A 15619-nucleotide genomic window follows, 5' to 3' on the forward strand; every position below is an offset into this window, starting at 1 on the left:
TACAAGCTGCACAACGCGTCTCAAGAGACGTTGTGAGCTTGTATATCTGCATTTTTTTTTTCATGTTTGAAAATGTTTTGCGTATAACAACATGCCCAAAGTATGGACGCCAGGTTTAAAGCATTAATGTATATAAATAATATAGTAATAATAGAGTATATAAATGAGTATGAGTGACATTGTACTTTATTCCACAACATTAAAGCTCTCTATTAAACAATGGAATATTATTGTAAAACGATTCATTCATCAGTTCATTCATTGAGATAAGAGTCTATCTCACTAATCTCTGTCTGATAGACAGTGAGTCATGTTGTTGGAAGCCAGAGAGACTGAATACATTAACACATTACCAGCAGCTCCAGACCACAATTACACACACACACACACACACACACACACACACACACACACACACGCACACACGCGCGCACACGCGTGAGTGTGTGCGTGTGCGTGTTCTCATGTGTCTGTGTTTATCACAGTGTTTTACCAGTAATTATCGACAGCTCAGCGGGTAAGCCCAGTAGTGGTGTGCCTCTGTGTATATGGTGTGTTATGTGTGTGTGTGTGTGTGTGTGTGTGTGTGTGTGTGTGTGTGTGTGTGTGTGTGTGTGTGTGTGTGTGTGTGCGCGTGTGCGTGTGCGCGCGCGTGTGTGTGTGTGTGTGTGTGTGTGTGTGTGTGTGTGTGTACATGAAGGAGACAGTGGAAGACAGACTCCACAGTAGGTGCACTGTGTGAGTCCTTCTCACACACACAACACTACAGGTAGGAACTGCACAACATCAAACTGCTGGAAAACACTACAAACACTGGAGGGAGGCCATTAAGACCTGAGACCGATTCTACAAATGCCTTCTAAATCGGTAGTTCTCAAACATTTTCGTGCCAAGGACCCCCAACTTGATATATATTTGGCTGCGGACCCCCCCCCCCCCCTTCTGAAAATGTTTTGTGCTAGAGCCCCCCCCCCAGAGGAGAAGATTTGGGTTAAAGAAAATAATCTAAATCATTCAAACTGTTTCAAACACTTTCAAGATTTTTCAAAAATAGCAGATGTACAAGCTCACAGCGCAAAAGTGACACGCTGTGAGCTTGTATATCAGCTATTTTTGAGAACCACTGTGCTAAATCCTAAGAATTTTCTGAAAAAACGTATGTTGCTATATATATATATATATATATATATATATCTCTAAAATCTAAAATGACACATATGCTTTCCCGGTTTTAATGGGTTAAAAAAGAAAGTGTCTGGCTGGCCAAGAAGCAACACACAACCACCCACTTAAGCCTCATGTTATACTTAGCTGCACGTCGGCGTCGGGTTTTCGAAAATAGGCGATCTACAAGCTCAGGATGCATTGAAGCATGCCAGGACACAAGCATCGGTCAATTTTACCATCCAACACACACACACACACACACACACACACACACACACACACACACACACACACACACACACACACACACACACACACACACACACACACACACACACACACACACACACACACACACACACATCTATACTAGAGAGCAGAGGAGGAGCAAAGAGTAGGGAGAAAGGAGAAAGGAGAACGGTGAAAGGCAATGAGGAGGAGAGGAGAGTATAGGGAGCAGGAAGCAAGGTGCAGAGGAGCAGGGAGGGGAGGAGGGATGATGAAGATGGGAGGAAGAAACAGAGGTGGGGGAGCGCACACACACACACGCACACACACACTTATTTTAAATACCCTTTTTGTGTTAATTTAACTCTGAGAGTGTAAAGATTGACACGTAAGGGTCACCAACACAGTGACACATGCATAAGCACAGATACACACACAGACAACAACACACACACATAAACACACACTACAGTAGGACACAGGAGCACAAAGGGAAGTGACACTGGCTCGTTAGCGCTGGGCCTGATAAGGTGTTTGACTGACAGATACACCAGCCAATCAATGAGGGCAAATCAATACGTGACAGGACCAATCAATGATGTCACTACTTCTCTGGTGCACGTGCGCACGCACACACGCACGCACGCACGCACGCTCACACACACACACACACACACACACACACACACACACACACACACACACACACACACACACACACACACACACACACACACACACACACACACACACACACACACACACACACACACACACAGGTATTGATAACACAGTGCAGCATTCCTCTGGTTAGCAACAGGTTGTGTTAGAAGTGAAAAGGGACCAAATGATTGTCTGCTTGCTGAACCCTTTGACTCTCGCTGAGTCACTGCTAAGAGGACTTGGTCCTTACAAACTGTCCCTTTAGCCCATTCAATCCGGGAAAGCATCCGTGTCATTGTTTGATTTCTTTGGCTATTCAAAAACAGCAGATATGAGCTTGTAGATCTGCTATTTTTTAAAAATCGTAAACAGTTTTGCAAATATATATATATGTTTTAAAGCAAACATTTGTAACTCAAATCTTTGCTTCTGGGGGTCCCTGGAACACTATATTTTCAGATAGGGGTCAGTGGCCAAATACATGTTACCCTGTTAGGATTTAGAAGACATTTGTAAAATCCGAGAAGCAATTTAATCACGATTAAAAATAAATAAATAGCACATCTACAAGCTCATGAGCTTGTATACCTACCTTTTCAATAGCCAAAGATATCTAAAAATGACACAGATGCGTTCCCGGTCTTAATGGGTTAACTCCTTCCCTCAAAGACCAGTTTTGACTCTCTATGTGTTAGATTAAGATTCACAAGATTCACTGTGCTCAGTACAGTATGCGGTGACAGGAAAGAAAGTAGCTTAGTGTCAAAGTCACTCTTCTCTACTCGTTGTTGAGCAGTGGTTCTACCCAAAATGATACGTATTTGACCGCACACCCCAATCACAAAAACTATTTTGTACCATGGACCCCCAGAAGCAAAGATTAGCGTTAAAAATGCTCTAAAAAATATAAATATGTTCAAAGTACAAGCAGATCTACAAGCTCATAGCGCGTCACAAAGTGACGCGCTATGAGCTTGTAGATCGATTTTTTTTTATATTAACTGATTATGCTGGGGACCCCCTGAAGCCCCTCAAGGACCCCTGGGAACCCCTGTTGAAGAGCACAGACAGATTACAGATTACACAATACGCAAGGCCATTTCCTCACAAGAGCGTTCGTTTGGTTCCTTTTTTAAATTTTATACATAGAAACAAAAACAGTAATTATTATTTAGTGTGGCACAGTGGGACATTTTGGATTTCTTTGGCTATTCACAAATTGGCAAATTGGCTATTCACAAATTGGCTTTGACATATTATGAATCCATTATCGTGTGAAAGAATTCTGAATTTACAATCCCGCTGGCTTCCTATGCTTCCTATCAGCCTGAAATATGAAAATTAAAAATCATTGGTTCCGTGTCACCGTTCCGCATGTTCAGGCCTGTAACGTGGGATTGCGTGTAGTTATTACTTTGTTCTCAGGAAAGTCAGGAGCTGACAGGTCCAAGAAAACAGGTTCATTCAGAGAACAGTATTTAACTGGGTGTCCTGAGTCATTAAATATGTTCCCATAGTAATCACTGCAATAAAGTGTTTGTTCAGTAACAGGGGTCACAATCAAGAGGCAATCCCCGTTCGCTGGCTGACTTTATACTTCATTTTATTACCTTAGTAAACCTTTTCATAAACACTTTATGTTCTCAATAAAGTGTTTTCAATTTTCAATTAATGATAAAGTAGGCTATGTTTCTAGGCTTTCTACTGGTTCTACCGATGGAAGACCCGCCCTCGCTGCGGTTGCAGCCAATGGCATTCATTTCCGTTAGCATCGGACCGGATATAGAAAGATGGCGTATTTGAAATTGCTGAAAAATAGGCTTAATTTACGGTCTGTCGAAAACCAATGGCGTGGTGCTGTCCATATTTTTTTACGGTCTATGGTCACAACGCATTGTTTTACGTGGGTCCAAGAAACTTTCATTATGACACAAACACATTATCCTGTATGTGTGTATCCACCAATGATTTGAACTCGGGTCCCCTCCGAAAGGGAAACTGTACATTTACTGAAATGAACCAAAGGGTGGCCAAAGGAGATATTACATAATCGTTGCTGTCCGGCAGAAACCAGCTACCTCCAGTTTTTCGCTTTTGCATTTTTTTCCATAAATCAGTGCTATTGAACACCCTTTACGTCTGTGTGTTGATACAAAAAATATTGAATCAATGAAAAGTATTAAAAAGTGCTTCTGACAAAACCAGCTAACTCCATTGGATCCTCAAACTTTCTGCTAAACCAGCTAACTGCTCCAAAGGTGGGTGGAGTTAGCTGGTTTTGCTGACTCCAGGCTCCACCCCCTTTTGACCTCCAACCTCATTGTGAGCTTAGAGGTCCATTCAGCTGTTCTTATCAATGATGAACAAAACCTCCTAACTCCACTTTTTGTTTTGTTTTTTACATTTCCTGAAAAATGTACGTTTTGGAGTTAGCTGGTTTCTGCCGGACAGCAGAGATATTATATTATTATACCTCAGATAGGGCCAGTCTGATACATATGATCTTTTATTAGCCAGTTGCATTGTATGGTAATAATCCATTTATTTTCTCAATTCCATCACAATTTATCTGCATCTTTAGTGCATTATCCTGTTTTGGGGTTTTCCAAACAAATTCATTGCAATGTGGATTCATTGTCTTTCCTGGAATGTCCATGTCTGCATTCTGTCCACGTCCATGATACAATAATCCTTTATTATTATTAGATCAGTTTCTGTTTCCTCTTTCAGCTAAAGCCTCATTTATACGTATTTTATACGAGCGTGGAAACAGCCAATCTACAAGCTCGCACCGCGCAGCAACCAAGCATAAACCAGGCATAATTATCTTGTACAGAAGAAGCTGTTATTATTATGTCGTCCATTGTCCTGCTGAAGCTTCGTCGCTGTATCCCCTCATTGTCTTGAATGGTATTACACGCTGTGTGTCGGTACTGAGTGGCAGTGTATTGTTGCTGTGGTGTTATCTTATCCAGGCTGTAGTACTACAGTGGGGCTTAAGGGTGATTTGTACTTGGTTGCGCGCCGGTGTCTCGCACAGAAAAATAGGCGATCTACAACGCTCGCGACGCGACACCGGCACGTGCCCAAGTATAAATCAGGCATTATAAGACTGGCAAAGACACAGGGAGGCTCCCTCTGCTTATAGAGATAATGGCAGAGCGCTGGAAAGGAGTGGATCGCACACACACACACATACACACACACGCGCGCGCACACACACACACACACACACGCACACACACACACACGCACGCGTGCGTGCGAGCACACACTCACACATACACACACATACACACACACACACGCACGGATGAGAGCGAGGGAACAGGCAGGCTCACGCACGTGACACACGCAAAAGAGAACTGTGCACACACACACAAACCGTGCACAGAGTAAAGACACGGGGATAAACAAAGATATGCAAATGCATGCATGCTCTCTCGCGCCCTCTCTCTCACACACACAGACACACACCCACACGCACGCACGCACGCACGCACGCACGCACGCACGCACGCACGCACGCACGCACGCACGCACGCACGCACGCACGCACGCACGCACGCACGCACGCACGCACACACACACACAGTCTCCCCAGCCTCTCAGGCTCCGCATGTGGCAATTATCTCTCCTCTCAACAGCTTGTGGCACTTCGCCCTTCTCCTCCATCTCCCCTCTTTCCTCGCTTTCACCTCCTCCCGCTCTCCTCTCATCCACTTTTCCTCTGCTCGCTCCTTCCCCTTTCTCGCTCTCTCGCTCTCTCTCTCTCTGTCTGTCTATCCCCTAATCCCCTCTCCTCTCCCACCCCTTCCGTCTTCACCTCCATTCTCCTCTCCTCATCTCCCCGTCTTCCCTGAGCTGTCTAGAAGAAGCTCTCATCTCACCTCCTCTGGCTCTCGGTCTCACCTCCTTCTCCCTTCCTCCCACCTGAAGTTCAACCCAGCAGGGAGAGCCATTCCCTGGAAACAAACCAGCATAGAAACACTACCTCGCATAACACCTGAAGTTCACACAGCAAGGGAGAACAGTCTCTGGAAACGAACCAGCATAGAAACACTACCTCGCATAACACCTGAAGTTCAACACACCAGGGAGAAACAGTCCCTCCCTGGAAACAAACTGGCATAGAAACGCTACCTCCCACTACAGCAGAGGTTCAACACAGCAGGGAGAAGAGTCTCTGGAAGCAAACCAGCACAGGAACACTACCTCACATGACACCTGATGTTTTGGATTTAATATGATTAATTATTAATGCAGTGGCGGGAATTCGGTTTGGGCGAACCGGTGACTTTCTGATTACCAGACAGCCTCTCTGCCCACTAGGCCACGGCTGGCAAAAGTCACACACAGCAAGGGAGAATAGTCCCTGGAAACAAACCAGCATAGAAACACTACCTCGCATAACACCTGAAGTTCAACACAGCAGGGAGAAACAGTGCCTCCCTGGAAACAAACCGGCATAGAAACGCTACCTTGCATTATCGCAGAAGTTCAACGCAGCAGGGAGAAGAGTCTCTTGAAGCAAACCAGCACAGGAGCACTACCTCACATGACACCTGAAGTTTTGGTGGCGGGAATTCAGTTTGGGGGGCCGCGGGAGGTGAACCGGTGACTTTCTGACTAATTATTCTGGTGACTCTCTGTCCGCCAGGCCACGGCCATCAAAATTCAAACGAACCAGCTTAGAAACACTACCTCGCATAACACCTGAAGTTCACACAGCAAGGGAGAACAGTCCCTCATGGAAACAAATGAGCATATAGAAACACTACCTTGCATAACACCTGAAGTTCACACAGAAGGGAGAACAGTCTCTCATGGAAACAAACGAGCATAGAAACACTACCTTGCATAACACCTGAAGTTCACACAGCAGGGGAGAACAGTCCCTCATGGAAACAAATGAGCATAGAAACACTACCTGCTCCTGTTACAGCAGAGCACAAGAGAGGACAAAATTAATCAGACGCAGGCATACAAGAAAGAGCAGGCTCACGCCCGTGCAAAACACTCACTCACTCACTCACTCACGCACTCACGCACTCACGCACGCACACACGCACACACACACACACACACACACACACACACACACACACATCAAGTCCACACATCGGACACATAAAAGCAACACATTCTTTTGTATCTCCTGTAGTTTTTGGCTCGCAAAACCAAATACAGCAGGATGTCAATGATCCTGTCAGACAATCCTGAGATGTAAAAGGAAATATTGAGGTAACACACACACACACACACACACACACACACACACACACACACACACACACACACACACACACACACACACACACACACACACACACACACACACACACACACACACACACACACACACACACACACACACAACCTCCCCCCTCCCCGCATATAGTATACAGGTGCAGTGCATTGCTGTTTGAAGCATAGGCCTACCTGTAGTGTCGTGTGTCCCGCAGGGCTCTGTTGCTGGGAATACGCTCGCTCTCTCTCTGGTTGAAGGCGTACAGGGCGTAGGGGTCATCTCCTGGCCTCCAACGCTTCACGCTCAGGTAAGTCCTCTCATCGAAGGCCTCCAGCATGTCCTCCCACTCTGCATCTGAGAGCTGGCGATGCCAAAAAACAACCAAAATTTTAAAAATACACCAGATTATCCATCATCTGGCAATGCTTCTAGCTTCCTCAGAGGCTAAGCTCAAGATTATTTTTGAAACAACAAACCCTATACTTTACTCTATACCAGTGGTGGAAAAAGTACTCAAATGTTTTACTTAAGTAAAAGTATCAATACTGCAATGTAGAAATATTATAATATAATAGTAATATCTGTTACAAGTAAAAGTCCGGAATTCATAATTTACTTGAGTAAAAGTACAAAAGTTTTGGCATCAAAATACACTTAAAGTACAAAAAGTAAAAGTACTATGTTTGAAAATAGCAGATCTACAAGCTCACAACGCGTCGCCATGCGACGCGTTGTGAGCGTCACGCACGCACGCAGGCAGGCACGCACGTGTTAAAACATCATCTCCGTCCCCTGGCCTTCTGCCTTGCGGAGATAGCAAACAAAACAGTGGTTGCGTAGCCAACATCTAATCACTAGCCTAATGAACCATTTAATAAATTGAGTAATAACTTTCTCAAATTAAACGAGGATAAGACAGCCTCAAAGCAAAAAGGGATGATGAGCTCTTTAAAATAATTGGCATTTGGCAACCTGACTCCCTATGATCAAAAAGAAGTACAAAGCCTGTGTTATTTTAGACTCTGGTTTGAATTTCAACTTCAAGTTCCATGTAAACCAAGTGACCAAAACAGCATTGTTTAATCTCAGACATATTGTAAAAGTACAACTCCTAAGACGCTGAAAGAGTTATTCATGCTTCTATCTCAAGCAGGTTGGACTACAAATACACTTTTTATGGGTCTTCCTAAAAGTCCATTGAAAGTCTACAGCCTTTTCCAGAACTCTGCTGCTAGACTGCTAACAAAAACATAAAAGAGAGAGCACACCACTCCTGTCTTAGCTTGACTCCATTTTAAAGTCCTTCTACTTGTTTATTTAAAGCTCTCAACAGGTAAGGCCAGCCTGCTGTACATCACACACTCCCTGTTGTTTCATGTTCTTTCACAAGTCATTAGATCCTGTATTGCAGTGCTTGTAGGAGTGCAAACTGTTAGTTGGACTAATTCATTTCATCTTACAATTACAGGTCATTTTTTTACACTTCAATGAACACTGTGTATTTTGCTGCGTGGCCATGGAAGTGTTCATTCTACATGACAGTACAATGGTCACAGACGGGGACCATTCTAACCATAGAAGAGCTGTCCAAACAATGGTTCTTTAACCCATTCAAGAACGGATCTCTGTCATTTTAGATGTCTTTGGATATTCAAAAATAGCAGATCTACAAGCTGCTTGTAGGTCTGCTACAAGGTCTGTAGGTCTGAATATTATATGTTTTTTGTTTTTTGTTTTTTGTTTTTTTTATGTTGCTTTAATATGAGTGGTTCTCAAACTTTTTTCATGTCAAGGACCACCCAAAATGATATGTATTTGTCCGCGGACACCGCCCCGCCCCCCCCCCCACCCCCAACTCAAAATATTTAGACCCCACCAGAAGCAAAGATTTGAGTTACAAATGTTGGCTTTAAAAATATATATATTCAAAGATTTGCACACATTTTCACAATTTTTTAATAGCCAAAGAAATCTCAAAATGACACAGATGCGTTCCCGGATTGAATGGGATTGTGTGTGTGTGTGCGTGTGCGTGTGCGTGTGCGTGTGCGTGTGCGTGTGCGTGTGCGTGTGCGTGTGCATGCGTGCGTGCGTGCGTGTGTGTGCACCTCTTGCAATGCAGTGTATCTGTGCATACGTTTGTGCCTGTATGACTTGAGAGTACGTGTACAGTACTTGTTCATGTACATGCATGCGTTTGAGAGAGTGAGATAAGAGAGAAAGAGGGGGATTGGGTTTGTTTGTGTGTTTACAGTACAACACAGTCTCACTCCCATTTTAAATCTAGGTCAGACAGGTACCTTCGCACCGCTCAGCGCGGGAACTCGCTCAGCGCGGGAACTCGCTCGGCTTTCGCCTCACTCACAGGACTATACGCCGGCTTTTGGCGGAACACCTGCCTTATTTCCATGTTTTTTAACTTCACCTTATTCTCAAACACACCCTACACTTACCCAGATAATTAACCAGATGAACCCTATAGGGCATGTCATAATGGGCGAACATTACCAACATTTAGTAAAAATAGGCAAACATTCGGCCAAAACTGCACAGCGTTTACACTGCGGCATAGACAATTGCTGTGCTCTAGAGGGAAAAAAGGATGGGGCCAAGTACACACTCCTGGGGGACACCGGTCAATAAAGTATGTAGGGTTTAAGTGATCAAAAAGTGTGTGTGTGTGTGTGTGAGAGTGTGTGCGTGGGTGGTTGTGAGAGAGAGAGAGAAAGAGAGAGAGAGAGAGAGAGAGAGAGAAAGAGGAGAGGAGAGGAGAGGAGAGGAGAGGAGAGGAGAGGAGAGGAGAGGAGAGGAGAGGGGAGGGGAGGGGAGGGGAGGGGAGGGGAGAGGAGAGGAGAGGAGAGGAGAGGAGAGGAGAGGAGAGGAGAGGAGAGGAGAGAAGAGAGACTGTGCACCCACTGCACACAAAACGAGGCAGAAACTGAGCTAACCACCTCAGACATCAGAGACACATACTTCCCACGGATTACAATCACCCAAGGAGCGTTTGAAAACATGACTAATGACAAAGACCTCTCATATCTGCTGGGTGAAGTACAACAATGTGCAAACACAGCAGCAAGATGTGTGAGTGTGAGCTGTTGTGACAGGAGAACGATGTCTAATGGAATACAACCACCTTAAGGACTACATATTATTGTGTGTATCCCTGCACTGTTTACACAAAATGACCCCGGTGCATAGAAATGCTGTTCATATAAACAGAGCAACTGACTTTAACCCATTAAAGCTGGGCCCACTTTAACCATTATTTTATACTTTGGCTATTCAAAAATAGCAGATGTATTGTATATCTTGTAGCTTGTATATCTGCTATTTTTGAAAAATCTTGAACATTTGTGCAAATATTTGAATGATTTTTTTTTTTTAATGGACATTTTTTTACTCAAATCTTTGCTTCTGGGGGTATTTTGGGGTATTTTGAGATGGGGGTCCGCGGCCAAATATATATCATTTTGGGGGTCCTTGACATGACAACGTTTGAGAACCACTGATATAGAAAACCACTGATATTCAAAAAAACTGTTAGGATTTAGAAGACATTTGTAGAATCCCCAGAAGCAAAGATTTGAGTAAAACACAATTGGCTTAAAAAAATTATATATATTCAAATGATTTGCACAAAAATAGCAGATCTACAAGCTCATAGTGCGGCACTCGGCGCCACGCTATGAGCTTGTAGATCTGCTATTTTTGAATAACCAAATAAATCTTAAAATGACACAGATGCGTTACCGGTCTTAATGGGTTAATACAATTACATTTGAATGAATTGCTGCTATTGTACTTGTCGCAAAGGTTTTATACCAAGTGAATGCAACACATCGAAATACTGCAGTCAACTTTCAAAAGTTCATACCAAGCTAACCTCTCCTGTATGGATGTGAGTGAGGTTTGAGGGCGGGAAAAAAAAACGAGGATAGCTAAGTCTGGTGTGTTTGTGTGTGTACAGCATTTGAGAGATAAAAAGCAAATGAGACAGAGCGAGGGCGGGAGAGAGAGAGAGAGAGAGAGAGAGAGAGAGAGAGGGCGATAAATTGTGTTTATGGTTCGAGAGCAACAAAGAGAGCAGACAGAGTATGCAGAGTGTGCTGACGTACTTGTGTCTATTTTGTCAGCAAGAGATAGAAAGACAGAGAGAGAGATAGATAGAGAGAAAGAGAAAGATAGAGAGGACAGTATTAATGTGTGTGCATGTTTTGAGAGCACATTTGTGTGCATGTGTATGTGTGTGTGGAGTAGTGCTCAGCAGTTTCCGTTCCTTCATCACGTGACTCATAAACATGAGAGTGGAGCTTCAGCAGTATTTCTATACAATGACCTCCCTTCACCGCATAACGACCACACGACAGCACACACTGGAGATGAATGGTTAACCAATGCACACGCACGCGCGCACACGCACACACACACACACACATACACATTCGGGACGATCACCGATTGGTTTTCCCTATGTCGATATTAAGCTCCAATCCCCCTGGTGACTGCACGGGTCGAGTGGCCACATTTGAACGATATGAAAATGTTAACGATTGCCCAGACCGTCATCGGCAAACTGTAAAGGTTACCGAACAGACATATATTCACACGTATGTAAAAACAAACAAATGCAATACACACAAACAGGCTGTACCCACACACATGAACATAAACACATGCACCAACAACATCAATATGAACACCAACACGTGCGTGCATTTCCAGGTTTATTTTGATGATCAATCAATTGATTGTTTTCCGGCTTGGATCGATAGAGAACCAAGGTGGTATAAATTTTGTTGCTATTTATCGGTATTAACCCATTCAATCCAGGAACGCATCTACAAATGTCTTCTAAATCCTAACAGGTTTCTGAAAAACGTACATTTCTACAGTATATCAGTGGTGCTCAAACATTTTCATGTCAAGGACGGTGGCCGTGGACCCTAATCTGAAAATATTTAGTTCCAGGGACCCCCCAGAAGCAGAAGATTTGAGTAAAAAAAAATATATATATTCAAAGATTTGCACAAATGTTCAAGATTTTTCAAAATAGCCAAAGTATAGAATAATGGTTATAGCTAAAATCTAAAATGACACAGTATGCGGATTGAATGGGTTAAGATAAAAAAAACGAAACAAAAATACCATGTCATCTTTTTTCTATACATTGTTAACATTTTATAATATTAATGTTGTATTATCATTCAAATCTTAGTGGCTTGCCAATTATTTGGGGGCCCAGTTGCGAATACCCTCGCGGCCTACATCGGGCTGAGAATTCAATGCGTATACCGAAACTCACTAGCGACATATTGGCTGATGGGTCCGTGGGCCCATTATATTGTAATATAACAATATTTGTGTCAGGGGACGTCATGTGGATGGAAGGATCCTGAAAACAAGTGTCGTCGTCCCCCCATTGCACACACCATCCTTATTATTCTCTCCTTATTCACAAGCACGACTTGCTGATGCGACAGATTTGTCTAAATGGGGCCATTAGAAGACTAGGAATCACTGCTCGTGTGGGTGTGTGCGTGTGTGTGTGTGTGTGTGTGTGTGGGTGTGGGTGTGGGTGTGGGTGTGCGTGTGCGTGTGTGTGTGTGTGTGGGGGGGGTGAGTGAGTGAGTGGGTGTGTGTGTGTGTGTGTGTGTGTGTGTGTGTGTGTGTGGGTGTGTGTGTGTGTGTGTGTGTTTGTGTGTGAGTGTGAGCAACATGAGACAATAGCAGGTTCCCCTGGTGGCTGTAAAAGTGAGGCATGCAAAGCAAATGAGGGAGAGAACGGGAGAGGGAGGGAGAGAGGAGAGAGAGAGAGAGAGAGAGAGAGAGAGAGAGAGAGAGAGAGAGGGGGGAGGGGGAGAAGCCACTTTTGTACAACAATTCCACAATAAAAGCTGGGAGAAACGTCATTAATGGCGGCTTTGCTTTTTTTCCACACGGAACCCCCAGAAAAGCCACCTCCCTGTGTGCTCTTACATTGCTTGCCAGCGTTACGGAATCAGAGTCGTATAACGTGTAACAACAACACAACAGTCTGTTTTGACAGCTAGTTTTGGTAGATTTCTATAATTTACTAGCCTGAATTTTTCATTTCGTTTCACTCCATTATTCATTCTGAAAGCCCTCTCAGTGCAGCCGTTTTCTGAGGTAGGGGCGTGGCCAAAGCGGGACTCTTTGGCGAGTGGTCCATACAGGCGAAAAATAATGATAATAAATCGGTAAAATCAGAATTAGATAACATAACCCTAACCTAACCCTAACCCTAAAACCGAAATAAAGTAGCCAAAAACGTATCATAATCCGCCCAAAACCCGAAAACCTGCTCGCCTAGAGCGCTGATCAGCTCTGCTACTGAAGCATTTTCAATCACTGAGTGACATAGAGGCTGTTTTTTCCAAATAAGAGGAGCATGCTAAAGTTGTATAACCCACTCAGTCAACACCAGTGGTGGAAAAAGTAATACATTTCTTTACTTAAAGAGGTGGTGCCATGGTTTTGCACTTTTTCAGTTTTTCATGTGTCTATGAGGTTGATAGAACTTCATTAAGCCCCCTGGTGGTGTTTTTATGGTGTTTTATTTCTTCTCTGACTATTTTGAGTTTCTACCTGGAGGCTGAAACCTTGGGGGTCAAACGTGCCAATAGAAAAACAGCCCTTTAGTGACATAGTAAAAACCCTCCCCCTCATTATCATAGCACAAGGGAGGGACTAGGACAGGTGGGTGGTGCTAAGGTGGTGGAGGAGGTGCTAAGGTGAGAACCAGGTATACTTAATGAACTGGAGGCGAGTCCACATAAAAACATAATTTTAACAATTTCTGTACACTTTTTTTTTTCACAGAAAATCACAGCACCCCGTCTTTAAGTAAAAGTATCAATACTGCAATGTAGAAGTACTCTGCTACAAGTACAGGCCCGGAATTAAACATTTACTTGAGTAAAAGTAAAAAAGTATTGGTATCCACAGGGTCCCCACACATTTTTAGCAATGAATTTCCAAAACTTTTCCAAAACTTTTCCAGAATATTTAGCCCAATTTCCAGGCCTATAAAACAATCATTCAGCGCAATAATGTGTCTCTTACTCCTATGTACAATTCCCAAAGATAGGCAGTGTAGCAAAAATAAAGCATAGAATATAAAATAGTACAATTTCATTCAACATTTCGTGCAAAATTAGGGCATTGTGAGGAGGGGTGGACGACGTCGTTGCATGGTTCGTTGTCGCTCGCGGTAGGTCAGGACGGTCTCATTCAAAAACATGTATTTTAATGAGATTTCATCGCCCGCTTGCTTCGCGTCACGTCGCATCATGTCGCATCGCTGGCAGTGCGGATGGGACACAGCCGGTTCGGCGAAAAACTACTTATGTTACATATTTTGTGTAATGTTATACATGTTGATGAAAATGTTTTGTATTAAAAAAAATCAATAGCCAAAAACAATGCATAGCCAAATATTTTTCAAGGACCCTTGATAAATTCCAGGACCTTTGATCAATTCCAAACCTTTTCCAGTACTGGATTTTTTTTAATTTTATTTCAAAATATTTCCAGGAATTTCATGACCGTGGGGACCCTGTATCCAAATGTACTTAAAGTAACAAAAGTAAAAGTACTAAAATGTTTGAAAATAGCAGATCTACAAGCTCAGAACGTGTCGCGATGCAAGGCGTTGTGAGCTTGTAGATCAACTATTTTCAAATAGCTTACGTATAAAATAAGGCTAAAGTGGTAAATGTATGTTTTATAATGTAACAAATTATATCTGCAAAGTAACTAGTAACTAAAGTTTTCAAATAATTGTAGTGGAGTAAAAGTACAATATTTGCCTCTGAGATGTAGTGGAGTAGAATAAAAGTATAGACAATTGGAAATGCTCCAGAGAAGTAAAAGTACCTCAAAATTGTACTAAAGTACAGTACTTGAGTAAATGTACTTAGTTACTTTACACCACTGCGGAAATCCCAATAAGTCATGAGCCAAGCGTTGCAAAAAAAACGGCACGCCTCCGTCGCTTTTTTTTTGGCGGACCCAGTTTGAGAACTGCACTTCCGCATTCCTGGAGTGCAGAAGTGTCCAGCGTGAAGGCACCGTTTGACTGGAGAGGTACAGTCACCGTTCGACTTTTTTTTTTATGTCCGTCCCGAGAAATCACAATATGCATTTTGGGGAGTGAGACTAGTGTCGATTGTGACGGTGTTGACTGTTGTCAAAAAGATTGTCCCTAAAGTTACAAAACTCAATGTAATTTCACTCTCTCTCCCTCTCTCTTTACCACACAGCAGTGTTAATTTTGACAGCAAATTT

At 43.2% G+C, this 15619-nt stretch overlaps 1 protein-coding gene across 1 annotated transcript in view; it reads right to left on the bottom strand.

The window, feature by feature from the left end:
• Positions 1-5880: 5880 nt before the first annotated feature.
• The window catches only part of LOC308102799 (polypeptide N-acetylgalactosaminyltransferase 14-like), a gene marked incomplete at its 3' end in the record, with an annotated part of 39909 nt that continues 30170 nt past the window's right edge, over positions 5881-15619 (bottom strand). The window contains exons 2-6 of the mRNA XM_080452654.1: positions 7501-7670; positions 6989-6994; positions 6840-6851; positions 6228-6244; positions 5881-6023 (exon numbers count right to left, since the gene is read on the bottom strand). Of these exons, the coding sequence (XP_080308780.1) occupies positions 5881-6023; positions 6228-6244; positions 6840-6851; positions 6989-6994; positions 7501-7670 (348 nt within the window). The remainder of the gene's footprint in view (positions 6024-6227; positions 6245-6839; positions 6852-6988; positions 6995-7500; positions 7671-15619) is intronic.

This window comes from Gymnoscopelus braueri (genome assembly GCF_963280865.1).
Source record: "Gymnoscopelus braueri genome assembly, chromosome: 16".
Taxonomy (NCBI): domain Eukaryota; kingdom Metazoa; phylum Chordata; class Actinopteri; order Myctophiformes; family Myctophidae; genus Gymnoscopelus; species Gymnoscopelus braueri.